Source organism: Eublepharis macularius, chromosome 6 (assembly GCF_028583425.1).
Source record: "Eublepharis macularius isolate TG4126 chromosome 6, MPM_Emac_v1.0, whole genome shotgun sequence".
NCBI lineage: Eukaryota > Metazoa > Chordata > Lepidosauria > Squamata > Eublepharidae > Eublepharis > Eublepharis macularius.
The window spans coordinates 112,543,396-112,560,855 of record NC_072795.1 but is presented as its reverse complement, the minus strand read 5'-3'; the positions used below and the strand labels follow the sequence as shown (position 1 = coordinate 112,560,855).

The following is a 17,460-nucleotide window of genomic DNA, read 5'->3' as shown; positions in this document are numbered from 1 at the left end:
TGATGTTAAAGACGTGTGAAAACAGCCAATGTACAGAGAGCAGAATAAGCAGAAACAAGGGTTGGGATGCAAGGGCGCTGGATGATGGCGCCACCACTGCAGACACATCCAAGTTGCTTATATGCATCATTCATTGGCCACATAAGCACAGGGACATCAGTAGTTGAGCGTCATAGTCACAGGCACAAAAAGCAGTTGCCGAGGAATATTGTGCCAAGTTGAAGAAATTATGATCTTGGTCCCGCTGTCAGCAGTCACTAGAAAGTGTTCTGCGGTTGCAACATCAGCAGGAAAGAATGGCATGTACCCTACATGCTAGGCAGGAGGAGGTTCAGACTAAGGACTCTTCCTCCAACTTAAGGAAGGCAGGCTTAACACAGCTCCGTGAACTGGTAGGATACCTACCAAAGCCTCCAAGATGGCAGCATACACCTGAACGAGTACCTGAGGATGCAACGCTATAGGCAATAGCATGAAGCCACCATCATGAGCACCACGTCCTCCCCCCTGGAAAAAGCACGCTGCACAGCAAGTCAAGGGACTGCAAAACTTTGGAAATTTGCCGCTTCTGACATTATGTCCCAATCTGCTACCAAAGCAGAAGCCTCACCCTTCCTTGCCATCATTTCTTTGTTTCAAAATGGTTTGCTTCCCTTCTTCTCTTGCCACCCTGTGAGTTACAGCTGGGCACTCAGATCTGAACCTGGGCTTTCTGTGGCCAGACCTAACATTCCAGCTGTCACACTCTTGTCATCCCTCTACACAGAGCTTACTAGGGGGCAGAGAGTGGAGTGGAGGGAGAGAGTGATAGCATCTTGCGCAACAAAGCCCCACCAAACTGGGAAAAGCCCAGGACTGTTCATCTTTCTAAGTTTTAATTGCTCATTTTTCCTCCCTAGAAAACAGTTTATTCTGTGTTTTCCTTTCAGGGGTTAATGGCAGAGAAGCCCATGTGTGAGGGAGGGAAGGCTGGGCTGAACAGGTGTTGAGGTTAAGTACGTTATTAGGTGTCAGAATAACAGATCCGCTGCCTAAAATAAACACTTCTGCTGAATAATGAAAGCAGACGGGCCTCAGTGTGAGCCTATCCATCATGGCCCCGATCCAGCTGTGAGGAGCGACTCGTTTACCGGCTATAAACTGGCAAGCTGTTAAGGTGCCAACTCTTGCAGCTGGAATGTTATAGCAGTTGTTTAGAACAATGGGGCAGATGTGTGTGTGCGAGCGCCAGTGTGCTGGAGAGGTGTGTGTAGTGGAGAAGGCAGGGCTGGGCAGATATTTTGGGAGAAATAATAGCTCCCTGTGATTTATTAATGGACCACAGTGGGAAAAATAGCATCCTCGCCTGCAATTATTCACCTTCATGATATGCCTTCGGGGAAGGCACAGATGCGCCCAGCTGTGGGAGGAAGGCAGGAAGTTTCTAGTTACCAACTGCCAGCAAATTTGGGGAAGAAACAGATCCTAACAACTCAAATCCATAACATAAATCTGCATGTCTGATAAAATAAAATTTTTAAAAAACGCTGGAGAGGTAATATTTCAGGAGGCTTTAAAACATCTATTCCAGCATCTATTCCAGAGAAGAGGCTTACTTAATGAGAGCGTGTCTGAACCACCGTCAGAGGCAAGTTAGAAGCAGCCTGTGATTTATAGTTTCACAAAGTAGGGCAAACCTCCCCTCTGCCAGCCCCCTTCCTCTCGGGAAGGAAAGGAGCTCCATGAAAACCTGAGGGTGGCTTGGAAATAACAACTCCCTGCCCTCCATGCAGCAGGCTATAATCAACCGAAGGTACAGGGATTGGAGAAGGAGAGCCAAGGAGGACCCGGAAGACAAGAATGAGAGCCAATGGGTACAGCTCTTGGATGAGGATCGGGAAGACTGAGGTTACAATCCTCACCCTGCTATGGAGCTTGCATGGGTGACCTTGGGCCAGTCACTCTCACAGGTTGCCAACTCTGGGTTGAGAAATTCCTGGAGTTTTTGGGGGTGGAGCCTGGAAGAGGGCCGGGTTTACGGAAGGAAGGACCTCAGCAGGGTACCATGCCATAGATTCTACCATCCAAAGCAGCCATTTTCTCCAGGGAACTGACCTCTGTGGCCTGGAGATCAGTTGTAATTCCAAGAGATCGTCAACTACCACCTGGAGGTTGGCAACCCCCAAAATGAAGGATGGGAGCAGAATGTATGCCACGCTGGGCAGGATAAAAATATATGAAATAGACAGCTAGACAGATCAATTTGCAGACAAATTTAGAAAAAAGCAGCAGTTTATTTTGTACTAAGATGGACCTACAGTGAATTAAACTGAAGTGAAACAATTTTATGCCCGTACAAAAATGTTCTACCTCACAGAAATCTTGTGAGAATGAGTAAGATTATGGCTGTATAACACTATGCACATGGGGAAATGCTACATATATGATTTTAGAGCAATTATTCCATTATTCTAAACAGCACAGTATTGTCTTGTGGGAACAGTCACTATTTCAGCGACACAGGCACCTTCCAGCTGGTGGCCACAGACGTGGCGGCCCTGCCATGCTTACCTCGGCTGTTGGCACTCCCTCAGGAGGGCGGCACTGCAGAAGCACTTCGTGATCCAGTGGAACCTCTTTCCCTAGGGGTTCCTGGTCAAAGTTCTTCCTCAGGTCTTTTTGGGGGGAGAAAAATGCCGAACGTTAGCTGCGGAGTTGCTTGCAAAGCTCAGATTTAATGGAGCAATCGAAGGGGACCTGGATGTCAGGAATGCTGTCACTGCCAACTTACAAGGTATCCAATGTCCAGATTTTTGTCTTCACAAACCATAAAAGTATTGCCATAATGAATCAGTCTCTGATTCGCATAGCCTGATTCTGTCTAATACAAATGCTCAGGACTAAATTCTGCAGAGGACGACACAGGGAAATTAAGAAAGGCTCCCATGTCACTTTCCTTCCCATTTCTCAGGCACAGGATTCTCTATCATTTTTCTTCTCTAACTCACTAAACACTACATTGTAAACAGAGTTAACTGTGTGCGGCAGCTCTGCAGCAACACAGATAAAAACATCTAATGCAGGATCAGGAGCAGTTTATAGCTTCCTGCACACAGGAGTGATATCAGTGTGTTGACAAGGGAAGCCCGGGATACTCTGGTATTTGAGCAAAACTTTATGGTTAAATTACAGAGTTTTGCCCACATACCAGTGCACTCTTGGCATCCCCTGGTAATGCCCTGGAAACTAGAGGGGTGGCTGAATAATATTTCTAGTGAAGAAGGATGGTGCAATGTCCTGCAAAGGTCTTTACTTCTCAACATTGATTAGCAAATCCAGAATAAATTCTGTGAAAAAGAAAACTTTAACAAATCAATTAAAATTATGCAAAACTACACAAAGAGTTGCTTAATTTGTATAATCTATATTGATTGTGCCTTGAACTGGTAAGGCCAAGCAAATCCAGTCCAGTTAGATATCAGAAGTTAAGCAGGCCCAGCCTTGGTTACTATTATTAGTAGTAGTAGTAGTAGTAGTAGTAGTAGCATTCACCTATGGCCAAAGGCCATTACAATCCAAAAACATAAAAACAGTCCCAAAAACATAAAACAGTCTAACGTAAATAGGTGAATAATATACATAAATATCAACAATGATTCACATATACAAATGTACGGTTATTAATTGGATGGGAAACCTCCAAAGACAGCCAGGGTTGCTGCGCAGAGGCAGGCAATGGCAAACAACCTCAGTTAGGCTATAGATTGGAGGCAACTTGATGGCACAGAACAACAATTTCTTCTCCAGCCCTAAAAATGAAAATAATAACCAAATTCTTGGACCTCTCCTCCTGGCATTAAGGGGGAGGAGAGAGGCCCTCTGAATGTTGTTCTGTTACAGTGTGGAGCACAGCTGCCAGCTCTGGATTGGTAAATTCTTGGGGGCTTAGCAGAGGGGTGGAACACGGGGAAAGCAGGGTTTGGGGATGGGAGGGACCACAGCAGGCATAATGCCATATAGATCACTATTCCAAAGCAGCCATTTTCTCCCGAGGAACTGATCTCTGTTGCCTGGGATATCTTCAGCCACCACCTGGAGGCTGGCAACCCTAGCCTGTGGAGACAGAACAGTGCGGAGATTTCACTGTCTGAGAGGTGTTTGGTCAGTGAAAGGAATCACACACAGTGCCTCACTGCCATTCCCCCTTATTGCTGCAGGTAAACTCCTCCCTACTTTTCTCCATATTTTAACATATTCTATATGAATAATTCCTATAGCACCCTGGAGGAACAGAGCTAGAGGTGGGGCATATGAGGACTGGTGAGAAGGGATAAAATCGAGGCCCACCGGCATGGGACTTGTGGATTAAATTAAGGGACTTCTACCCTGGCCCCAATTATTTGAACAAATGGCCTCCTGCCATAAGGGGGGGGGCATATGTCCCCCCAGATTTTGTATTCATCTGGTAGCTGGCCACCCTGCCCCATGGATTTGTTACTGTTTGACGGTTGAGGCAGACAGGTCATCTAACCGGCCTCCTGCCATTGCTGTCCATTTGCAGTTGGCTACCTGGCCCCACGGGCTCTGTTTCAACGGGTTGTACAATATGTGCGCTGCTGTTTTTAAGTAATCTGAATTATAGATATTTTATCCTTGTTTTATAGTACTATGTTTTATTCTATTATTAGGATATATCTTGTGCTCCACTCTGAGCCCATTGCAGGGAGAGTGGATTATAAATAAAATTTTTAAAAATTAATTAATTAATTAATTAATTTGGTCCCCCTAACCTTGGTAACTCTATTCCCCCAGCCTTCTCTCTCTTCCCCATCTCAGAATCTTTCTCAAAATATTCTGAATTCTGTAGGTCCACATAGAAGATGAATATCTTCACCTATGAGCACGTAAATTAGAGAGGACCTAGAATGAAATACAACTTTTGTGTCACACCAATACAAAACAGAACTAGCTAAATGGCCACATGAGAAAACAAATCCCCACATTCACCAGTAGGTGGCTCTATACACCATAGGAAATGCTGTCAAGCAATTTTGCCAACACTTTCCACAGAAAATAAATGGGGGTCAAAAGAAATTATTTTTGAAAATGATTATGGTGATGACAGTTATGACAATTTGCTATCTTGTTTTATGAGATGGGGTCTACACTGATTAAATCTATCACAGTGTTATCTGTGGGAGCTCAGTATCTTCACTTGCTAATATACCTTGAACAACTAATTATAACATAATGTAAGAATTAAAATGTTTTCTCCACCAGGTACTAGCCCAGTTTACATATGCAGCATTTCTGTTTGGAAGCACGACCTTTAGTCTCAGTGGGAAAGGCAGATTATTAATAACATAAATTTAAAAATTAAACTAGGGGGAGGAATATCAAGCAGAAATCTGTTTCTTAAAATACACACTTTGTAATATGGTATCAAGATAAGGATATCCACAAATGTGCTGGATTATGTAAAGTCTGTTTGCATGATCACAATGGCAGCTCAATTACCTGCTCTATCCTTTGGAGGTAACTTCCTTTTACTTAAGAGTCACAGAAATCTGTTTAACAGAAAATGTACTAACTGATGAAAAAGGTAGTCCCCTCAAGCACTGAGTCATCATTACTGACCCATGGGGGGACGTCACATCACGACATTTTCTTGGCAGACTTTTTGTTACGGGGTGGTTTGCCATTGCCTTCCCCAGTCATCTACACTTTAGCCTCAGGAAACTGGGTACTCATTTTACCAGCCTCGGATGGATGGAAGGCTGAGTCAACCTTGAGCCGGCTGGCTACCGGAACTTGGCTTCTGCCAGGTCGTGAGCAGGTCGTGAGCAGGTCGTGAGCACAGCTCGGGCTGCAGTACTGCAGCTTACCACTGTGCACCACGGGGCTGATGAAACATGAATGTAATATAGTACATCTCATCTGATGAAGAGAGCTGTGCTACAAGTAAGTTGGTTAGTTTTAAACGTGCTACTGGACTCTTTACTATTTTGCAACTACAGACTAACACGGCTAACTCCTCTGGATCTATGAATGTAATATGAAAGCTATAGACACATTCAAGAGTGTAATTTAGGTGACCCACAACCCCTCAGACCATAAACAATGATATATTAAGAACACCTAACAGCGCAGCCTCAGGAAGCTTTCATGGAAATAAGCCCTATCAAGCAGGCTTGAGTTGGATTCCTCTCTGTGTCTCTGGGCAGCTCACTAGTTCAACACACGGGCTCAATTTACATGCCTTCCTTCTCAAGATGTGTTTTCTACCACTGAGACATAGCACTGATCACTAGTTTAAGTGGCCTGCAGATCAGCCAGATTCATAGAAGACACAGCCATCAACCACGGTTAGCCATGTTAGCTAAATGGAATTCATATGCCCAAAGCCAACATACATTTGAGCACCGGATGTTAGGGGGAAACAACAGGGGAAGGCCAGCACATGACAGCCTCTGTGTGAGCTTCCCAGAGGTATCTAGCGGCTTTTACGAGAAACAACACTGAACTAACTGGACCTTGTGTGGCAATTCTTACAGACTTTTCTTAAACATTTCAAGCCTCAGACTGATTTCAGAGCTCAGAATGTCATCCTAAATCAAGTTAACACCCTTCTAATCCACTGAGACCTATGGGCTTAGAAGGGTGCAGACTCTGCTTGGGATGGCGCTGTAGGAATGTTTTGACAAGACATGTAGAAGAACATAGGCTGGAACAAACGGGAGGTGACAAGGATCAGATGTAGGGATGGGGAACTGCTGAACACGAGAGAGAAGTTTTTTAAGGCCAAACTACTGATGACAGGCAGAGTCACTGACTTTCCGCAAATACATATATTTTTTAAAATGAGAAGGAGTCTCAGGAGGTTGCTATCAGGAGTAGAGCAATGGTAGGTTGGAAGAGGATGCTTAACCTTTTCCTTGCCAGCCATGTTTTTACTCAAAATAATTCCAGCATGGGGAGGGCTCTTTTGATTGTGAAAAACTACATGTGGAGGAGAGGGTTAAACTCCCTGCCTCCATGCCACTGCTCCAGTCAAATGCATATTTTCCTTCCAAAGTAATTTTTTATTAAATGTGGACAAGGAGAAAGTTCCATTTCATACCATTCTATATATCTAGTTCCTTAATTTTACTCCCATTCTAGGAATGTGTGATCTATTCGGTCTCCCAGTTTAAAAAACAGCATATGGGAATGCTGAAGAGTGAAAAACATACATGAGACAATAGCTCATTCAGTAGAGTTGGTCTAACCATAGGGAATACTTGCTCTGCACCATCGTTCCATAATTTTGAATATGACAATTTACTGATAATGCTGCCCAAACATTAGTTGTAATTGACTGTTTGTGAACTCCACAGCTAAGGGAAATTGCAGAACTCCAAGCTGAATGTATACTCTGGAATTTTGAGGCATACCTTAGGAGCACTCAAGAATATTAAATTATTTGGCATCAGTGTTGGCAATCAAAGGGAGAGACACTAGAGGCCTGAGAACATCCAACTGTTATTCTAGCTTTCTCCTCCAAAGAGAGAGCTTAATCAATTGATAGGCTGAGGTGGACAGCTGTGTTGGCCCGCAATAGAGCAGCAAGATTCGAGTAGAGTGACACCTTACAGACAAACAAATTCTCCAGGGTATTCGCTTTTGAAAGTCAGAGTTCCTGAAGAAGGGAGCTTTGACTCCTGAAAGCTTATACCCTGGAAATCTTGTTGGTCTTTAAAGATGTCACTGCTCTTCTAACCAATTAATGCATGGTCATAGTTATGTCAAATGGATGTTGAAGTTTTTTATATTACAAAGACAAGTAACTAGAAGTCTCACATCGCTGCCTTAGGAGACAGTAAGAAGCAGCAGTAAGAATGTGGCCAAAACGTTACCTCCCATTTTCTGCTTCAACTCCCCCCCGCCCCCCGCCCCTGAGACAGACGGTACCAGTAAAACAAATTCAAGTTACTGTCACCCTTTCTCAAGAGTGATACACTAAAGCAGGAGGGAAGTAAGATACAGATTTTAGTGTGTAAATATATATAAACATATAACCTTTCCTTATACCGATCATACCACTGATCCACCAGCTCAATAGCATCCTCGTCTTTGATTAACATCAGCTCGCCAGGGCGGAGCAAAATATCTTTACCAACTATTGAAGATCTTTCATCGGAGACGCTGGGGACTGAAACGAGACCTTTCACAGGCAAAGGGTGGCGCTGTGTCACTAAGCCAAGGCCCTCTCTGCCTCCCAGATGGGAGAAGGAGTATTTCATCTGATTATAACCAATCCAAGCAGAGTGACCAATGCCAGTTTTCTTAGATTAGTCACGATTAGACCCCTTTTCATTGACCTTGTTCATGTTCATTTTCAGTAAAAGCTCAATAAGCAATATTTAATATCAAGTTCTTCCTTCCAATAAGGGTATCCCTACCCCGCCCTAATTCCTCACACGCACATGGACAAATACTTCTTATAATGGTGTGCAAATATAAACTGGTTCCAGTGTGGTAATACTTGGTATCCCCCCCCCTCCCCATACGGACCCAAAACCTGGCTGAGTACATGGCATGGATTTTAAAAGGGCCCAAGTGAAAGATGACAAATGTATTAAAGACCTACATGCTATCCGGACATAAGCCCTTCGGCTTTTGGTGGTCCCGGCAGAGCTCCATGCCACACACTGACACCAGTAGTCTTCCAAGCCAAAGAGTTCCTCTACCTGTTGCCGAGAGACTTCGATTTGGACTTCTTTTACAAGGAGCCCTGGAACCACAGAACATAAAACACACAAAAAGAATCGTTATAGGAGTGAGCCAGAGGGCACATAATCCAGCAACTTTCGGGACGTATGAAATGAAGTTTGTTTCAAAGTGAAAAAAACATATCCACAGCAAATGAAAGATTGAAGAAAAATGGTGATGTTGCACAATGGAAACAAAGCCCGACAGTACAGAGCATTCATGGCTTCTCTGTACAGATCCCCCACTGCTATCTAAAGCGAGCGCCTCCCAGTCTAGCTAGTTTGTGTTAACTGAACTTCATTTAATCACAGACTGAGCTCAGCCAAGCAAGTTCCATCCCTCAGGGCATACGGCTCTTGTCTGAACTTGTGCCAGGTCTTTGTGGTGCCACGATGGGGCCACAAAAATAGAGGCACTTATTCTGATGTTCAGCAGAAGAGTCTCCCACAGGCCGGGGGTACAAATACTCTGATCTCCATAGCTGCTTTGGGAAGACATTGTGCAAAGGCATAAAAGCAAGATGAGGACGGGCAACTGGCATGTCTGCCCAAAAGAAGTCACACAGCTTTGTGACATTCCTCAGAAAGAGACACCCTTCCGTTTCATGTTTTCACATCTCTTAAAAAACCATGTCACCTAAGAAGCAGCAGCCCCCAATCTTTGTTTTGACCAAGTAGCATTTGGTTATCAAATTAAAAATTTTAAAAAGAAGAAGAGTGCTATTCCTCGGCCTTTATCAACAGTCCAGCACTCAGAATTCAGCAGATGAAACTTTTATTTGCAGAGACAAATCAATGACAAAAGCTTCATCTAACACATTTCTGCATGTTAGAGGCACAGGTGCAGAATCCAATTCACTGTCCTTCCTACTCTCTGCAAAACAGTTTGACGACCCCTCAGGACACAGAAAATTAACTGGCTTCCACTTCCACAAGTTCCTCAAGATCAGACTGCAGCAAAGAATTAATGGACGGGGTTTAAATGAGAAAATCTTGCTGTATAGAGGATTCCTAGGAAGCACCAACCCACCCTCTACATACAGCCGAGCCGAGTGACAAACAGCACCTCCCCGCTGCTGTCACGTCTCACTCACAGAACACCCATGTTGCTCCCACAACCCCTCGCAAGGAGCAGCGCTAGGCTGAAACCCAAGGAACGAGAGTTTAACCTTGTAATACACTTTCACAGCCACGTCAGCATTCTCTGGTCCTTCCCGCACCCCCCCCCCACACACACTTTCCTGCCTCATATGTGGCCAATGGGTAGTCATGCTTGCTATGAGGTAGGTGGAAGAAGAGTTAGAAAAAAAAAGTCCCAGGGTGGATCAGGTAAAAGCAGCTGCAGCTCCTTTATCTCCCGCTCTAAATTTAGCAGTAGATACTCAGGAATGGAGGCACAGCTCTGGAGTAGGACATATGTTTTGCACAGGGCTTCTTTTCTGGGAAAAGAGGTGGTGGAACTCAGTGGGTTGCCCTCAGAGAAAATGGTCACATGGCTGGTGGCCCCGCCCCCTGATCTCCAGACAGAGGGGAGTTTAGACTGCCCTCCACACCGCTGAGCGGCGCAGAGGGCAATCTAAACTCCCCTCTGTCTGGAGATCAGGGGGCAGGGCCACCAGCCATGTGACCATTTCCAAGAGGTTCCGGAACTCCGTTCCCCCGCGTTCCCCCTGAAAAAAAGCCCTGGTTTTGCATACAGAAGGTCCAAGTTTCAATCCTTGCGATCTTTGGTTTTAAAAGATACCACACAGGGGGCTGGGAATGAATCCTGACCCCTTGGATAACTGCTGCAAATCAAAGAGTGGTGGATTAGCTGGACCAATAGCCCCAAAAGCATCAGGCACATGAAGCTATAGGTCTTTCAAAGTCACTACTATCTACTCTGACCAGCAGCAGTTTTCCAGGCGGAGCTCTTTCACGTCACCTTCCACAGGGCCCTTTTAACTGAAGATGCCAGGGACTGAACCTGGGGCATTTTGCATGCAAACCAGAATGCTCTTCTGCTGAGCCCTGTCTCTCCCCCAACTTCATGTATTCTCCCCTTTCGAACCCAATAGAAAGAGGAATAGGATTCCTGTACCTTTAGCTGGGAATTTCATTAAATACTCAGCCCTCCATGACAAATCAAACCTACAAAAAAATTTCCTCTAAAACATTGAAATTCATGGTGAAATATTACAAAGGCCCTTTCCTCCTTTGCATCTGGTTTTCGCACCCCCCCCCCCACATATGTCAGGTTCAGTGTGTATATGAACTGTACTGACTCCATTTTCTAATGCTTCTAGTGTTTAAGTGCTTTCCCCACAGGTGCACCCGTTCCCAAGCAGACTTCTCACCGGACGAGATTGTTTTGTCTAACACCGTTCCACCCAGGATTGGCCTTGGGAGAGTCCAGCTTCCCAAGACTGAAAGATGTTGTTTTGAGAACTGTGGGGGGAGGCTGGTTCAGCTGGGAACTGTTACTTTGTACCTCATGCTTTGCCCTTCATTGGTAACAATGCTCTTGTACCATCCTGAATCTCCTATTCAGGACAGTGGACTATAATGAACCATTTCTGCAGTAAAGTTTCCTTATTCAAACAATGGACTCTTGTTTGCTTGTAGAGGAGAACCTGTAGGAAGGACATTGTCTAGCCACAGTCTGACATTTTGTTACCAATCATGTCTAAGCCGGGCTCATCGGAATCCAAAGCAGTCCCGAACAGGGATCCTTTGTTTGATCCGTATGCTTCTCCCGGCGATCAACAGTTGCAACCTCAAGGCCCTGCACCAGCAGGGAACGGAGCTTCAACTACCACCCCTCCTCTCATTGATCTCGACAGTGTAGGTGAAAAGCCGACGGCCACCACCCTACCTTTGTTCTCGGTACCCACACCCTCGGAGTGGGGACCCAGACCCCGAGAAACGAGAGAGCGCAGGGCCAGTGGGGTGCTCCATTCGTTACCCATGGATGGGCGCCGAAGCCTAGAAACAGTCCCTGAACTGGACAGTAGCCAACCCTGGCTGTTTTGGAATAGGACGACCGAACAGATAGAATGGGAAACGTCCCGTCGCGGCGTCCTAAGTTGGGATTATTCGGAACTCACTCCGTGGACGGAGCAACCAGAGATTTCCGAGCAAAGTTGGGTACAGATGCAAACCCGTACCCTGGCTGTGGATTCCGGCATTACGGCAGTTACTGGACTGGCCAAAGGAATTCTAGCGGCGAGATCGCAAGACGATCAAGGAGACCCTCCACCTTGGAGGCCGAATACCCCGTTGGCTGCTGCTGCCGGGGATTCCACGACGGACCAACCAGGTCCAAGCAGAATGCAATTGCTAGAAGCTAGGTTAGTCGATATGGAAGAAAGCCTAGCTCATGCTATACATCTACTCTCATTAATGGTGGCGGGAGAGAGACCATCACCCGAAGAGATGGCTATACAAATAGCTACCTTATAAAGCGTTATTTCTAACCCGAGGGAGCCCGCCCCGTTGCAGCCGCAGCCCTTGGACAACCCAGGGACGGGAGGTGAAGGGGATTCCTGCTCCGATAGCCAGTGCCCTGACGATGCCTCAGAATCGGAGGAAGAGGGGGAGCCCTGCCCTGGAGAGACTCTAAAGGAGATCCCTAAGACGGACGAAGACCCGGATCCCGGGGACACTCCAACCGATGTCCCAAGAGGGAACGGAGAAGAGCCAACCCGCCCGACAGAAGCTCCGGTAATACCCCCTCCAACTTCTCCGATAGTCGTCCAACCGGATCAGCTAGAAGAACCTCCAGCTCATCCAAGGGGGGAGACACCACTCCAACCGCCGACAACGACTCCTGTACAACAACCCCCAGGGGGGGATCAACCACTGCAGATCGTACCCCGAGGGCAACTCCCGGGTCCGAGATTACCGACGCCGGGAGGGGCAAGCCCGCGTGGCCCAGCACCGATCAGGCCCTCGCCGCAGCGGCCCCTCCCGCTCCGACCTCAACAAATACCACCACAACAGCCGGTGTTACCACCTCCCGATCAACCGGTAAGGCCTCCCCCTCTTCGACCGCACCGACCCGCGCCCCAGCGGCCAATTCTGGCCCAACCTGTTCGGCCACCCCCAACCCAACCGGTACGGCCGCCGCCAGCTCAACCGGTAATACCTCCGCCAACCCAACCAGTGAGGCCCCCTCCAATACAACCGGCCCCGCATCTGACGCCGCAGCCGGGGGGTCCCGGGCAGCCATTACTGCCGCCGCAACCCTGGCCCCAACTACCCCCACCACCCCAGCAACCTCTTATCACGCCGCAACCCCAATTAAATGCTCCGCTGGACTATTACCCTACACCGCCCCCAAGGCAAGATCTTCCGATGGGCTGGGTGAAACTGGAAGCCACTTTTGACGGAGATCCCTCCAAGTTGGGATTTTTCCTAGTACAAGTGGTACAGTTCTTCAATCGATGGGGACATCTATTCGGAAATGAGGCCAGCCAGATCGAACATCTCGGTTCACGGCTCCAGGGCAAAGCGGCAGACTGGTACGTAGGACTATACAATGTTGGGGCCCCAGAACTCAATACCTTACAAGGGTTGGTGGATGCTATAAGGGCGCAATATGAAGACCCCTTAGAAGAGACCAGAGCCAGAACAGAATTGCAAGCTCTTAAGCAAGGCAGCATGTCGGCAAGAGACTATGTTACAAAATTCCGACAGCTGGCCGCCAAATGCCCTAGGTGTGAGGAATCCACCAAAATAATACTGTTTAAACAAGGGCTAAACCCGAGGCTTCTGGACAGGGCTCTCATGCAAGACAATCCTCCTACGCTGTTAGGATGGATTCAACTAACCTGCGAAGTTGAGAATCGTATATTAGAAGTCCGATTAGTTGAGCAACAACAACAATCAGGACAAAGACGGCCCTTGACTTTGCAGAAGGGAGGACGAGGCGCTGGATATGCTACCCGAGGAGCGAGAGATGCTAGATGGCAACAAGGCTTGTGCTTGCAATGCGGGCAAGCTGGCCACTTTGCAGCACAATGCCCTTACAGGCCTGTGCAAAGACCTCCGCTCCAATTACGGCGTCCAACCCCTGCTCCGTCTCCCACATCGCAACGCCCAACACCAGCTCCCAGATCGGGTAGGGGTCGCGGCACTTCCCAACGAAATGCCCCAGACAGAGGGTTAGAAGCGGAAGAACTCATGGAATATGACCCCACTACCTTAAATGTAGAAGAGAGTCCGGAAAGCCCCCAGTCGGGAAACGAAATGGATCTGTCGTGAAAGGGCCCAAACGGCAGATCCACTCTCGACCCGTCCCAACTAGGGACCGGCCGCACGGGTCCATATTATTCATACCAGTGACTTTGTTAAACCCTGAAAGGAAGATGCACATCCGCGTACAAGCCTTAATTGACTCAGGCTGCTCTAGAGACATCATTGCCCCAGCCCTGGTCAATGGACTAGTATTACCAGTGCGGGAATTACAAAACCCAGTCATTTTCGAACAAATGGATGGCACCAATATGAACCCCGTCACCACGGAAACAATCCCGGTGGTGACGGGCATGGGCCAACACTGGGAAAAAAGATCTTTCGTTATTAGCACCACGGCCAAATACCCGTTAATTCTGGGCAGTAAGTGGCTATGCGATCATAACCCCTATATAAATTGGGCAGAAGGAAGCATCACCTTCAGCCACGCCAACTGCGAAAACCATCAATGGAATCAAAACTGGGGTACCAATCCAATCCACACCGAGAAAGCTCTCCTTACACAGGAAGAAATAAACCAAATACCCGAATATTATTGGTCCTACTTACCGGCTTTCTCTGAAGAAGAAGCCGATACCCTGCCCCCGCACAGATGGACCGATTGTGCAGTGGAAATTTTACCGGGAGCCTCACTACCAAAAGGCCGTCTCTACCCTATGAGTCTTTATGAATGGGAAGAACTTAGAAAATTCATCGACACCAATCTCCAGAGGGGGTTCATCCGTCCAGCCAATAGTCCCCACGCAGCACCAGTACTTTTCGTAAAGAAGAAAGACGGAGGACATCGGCTATGCACGGACTTTAGAGGACTTAATGCTGTGTCAACCAACAATGCCTACCCCATCCCACTCGTCCGAGATCTTCTCAACGTCGTGGCCCAAGGTAAGATCTTTACAAAATTAGATTTGAAAGATGCTTACTTCCATGTTCGTATCAAAGCTGGGGATGAGTGGAAAACCGCGTTTAATACACCCCTCGGACAATATGAATACTTAGTTATGCCTTTTGGATTAACTGGAGCCCCATCTGTATTCATGTCCATGATAAATGAAGTACTGCATGAATTCCTATATAAAGGAGTGGTGGTGTATCTTGATGATGTGTTAATTTATTCAGAATCAGAGGAGGATCATGTACAATTGGTTCAAAAAGTCCTGGCAACCTTAATGAATAACAAACTGCCCATCAAACTGTCTAAATGCGAATTCCATAAGACTGAACTCACTTACCTTGGTTATTGTATATCCCAAGAAGGCTTAAAAATGGATCCAGCCAAAATACGGGCGATCCAAGAATGGCAAACTCCCACTACCTGTAAAGAATTGCAATCTTTCTTGGGATTTGCCAACTTCTATAGGGAATTTATTGCAAATTTCGCACAGATCACGCTTCCCCTAACGGAATTGTTAAAAACCAAGGATAAAGGGGACCAAGCGAAAAAACCCTCCTCCAAATTGCTATGGACACCCGAGTGCCAAACAGCCTTTGAAGGCTTAAAACAGCAATTCGTAACAGAACCCATTCTCTGCCACCCCGATGAAAACTACCCCTTCATAGTGCAGGTCGACGCCAGCGATACTGCAATTGGAGGAGTCTTATTGCAGAAGGGGGAGGACGGGAAGCTTCGGCCTTGTGCATTCCTATCGAGAAAGTTTTCTGATGCGGAAAGAAATTGGAATGTGTGGGAGAAGGAAGCCTTTGCAGTAAAAGCCGCCCTTACGAACTGGCGGCATTGGTTGGAAGGGGCACGCCACCCATTTGAGGTTTGGACAGATCATAAAAATCTAGAGGCCCTCCGAAGCCCTTGCCGATTGAATGCCAAGCAATTGCGGTGGGCAGAATTTTTCTCCAAATTCAATTTCACTTTGAATTACCTCCCGGGCAAAACTAACTTTCTAGCGGACGCCCTATCGCGCATGCCCCAACATAAGAGCAAACGGGAGGAGACTATAGATACAGTCTTCTCACCTACGCAATTGGGAGGCGTGGTAACTACACGCAGCCGCGCAAGCCAACCCCTTCCGCACAGCCAGGAATGGAAATCGAAACTTAAGGCCGAGGTGGAGGAGGAGGGGGATAAGGCGCCCAAATCCAAACTGAAACAATCCCCACAGGGGGATTGGTTATCAGGAAACAGATTTTATGTACCCGACAGTCTGCGAAAAGAGGTCTTACAGCGGTGTCATGATGCCCCCACCGCCGGACACTATGGATACTTGAAAACGTTACACTTAATACAACGGCAGTTCTGGTGGCTGGGCATGCGCAAAGACATTTCCCAATACGTAGCCTCCTGCCCCATTTGCCTCAGCGCCAAAACCCGCAAGGGGAAACCTCCGGGTCTACTACAACCATTGGAAACGCCCAGCAGACCTTGGGAAACGATCTCCATGGACTTTATCACCGATTTACCAGTTTCCAAAGGACATAACTGCATTTTAGTAGTCGTAGATCTGTTTTCCAAACAAGCCCATTTCATTCCATGTACCACTATCCCCACTGCTCGAAAACTGGCAGATCTATTCTTAAAACACATTGTAAAATTACATTCTTTTCCGTCCAAGGTAATTTCGGATCGCGGCGGACAATTCGTTGCCAACTTCTGGCGGGAGCTTTTGCAAATGTTAAATATTGAACAAGGAATCAGTTCAAGCCACCATCCTCAAACCGACGGGCAGTCGGAAAAAACTAATCAAATCTTAGAACAATTCCTTCGTTGCTACATCAACTTCCAACAAGATAACTGGGTGGATCTCCTCCCTCTAGCAGAGTTTTCGTACAACAACAGTGTACATGCTTCTACAGGAGAGGCCCCTTTCAAAATTGTGTATGGGGCCCACTTTAACCCTTTTCCGTTGGACGCTCCCCCTTCCTTCTCCTCAACGTCGCCAGATGTCTCTTCATGGTGGGGGGAGGCTGCCCAACAATGGACTCTCATCAAAAAACACCTCGAGAAAGCCAAACAGGATTACAAAAAGTATGCCGATCGCCACCGTGCGGCCGAATGGGATTTACAACCTGGGGATCATGTTTATATTTCCACCAAGAATTTAAAACTAGCACAAATCAGCCGCAAACTGGCATTAAAGTTCCTTGGACCTTTTCCAGTGCGCAAAGTGATCAACAAAGTGACCGTTGCTGTAAATTTGCCCAAAAATCTGCGCCATGTTCATGATACATTCCACGTCAGTCTGTTGAAGAAGGCTCCATCAGACGATAAATGGCACGTCAAAGCTCCACCCATCCCAACATTGATAGATGACCAAATACACTATGAGGTACAGCAAATTCTGGACTCTAAAATCAAACGCAATCAGCTGTTTTACCTCATCAGATGGAAGGACTTTGACTCTGGGTTCGATGAGTGGGTGAACTCTGTACATGTTCATGCTCCTAGATTAACCAAAGCTTTTCATACTCGCTACCCATCTAAACCTGGGGGGGATTTATTTTAAGGGGGGCAGAATGTCAGGTTCAGTGTGTATATGAACTGTAC

At 46.8% G+C, this 17,460-nt stretch overlaps 1 protein-coding gene across 1 annotated transcript in view; it reads right to left on the bottom strand.

Moving 5' to 3' along the window:
• Positions 1–17,460, bottom strand: part of UNC5B (unc-5 netrin receptor B) — a 206,557-nt gene that overhangs the window by 33,092 nt on the left and 156,005 nt on the right. The window contains exons 3-4 of the mRNA XM_054983049.1: positions 8,609–8,752; positions 2,551–2,654 (exon numbers count right to left, since the gene is read on the bottom strand). Of these exons, the coding sequence (XP_054839024.1) occupies positions 2,551–2,654; positions 8,609–8,752 (248 nt within the window). The remainder of the gene's footprint in view (positions 1–2,550; positions 2,655–8,608; positions 8,753–17,460) is intronic.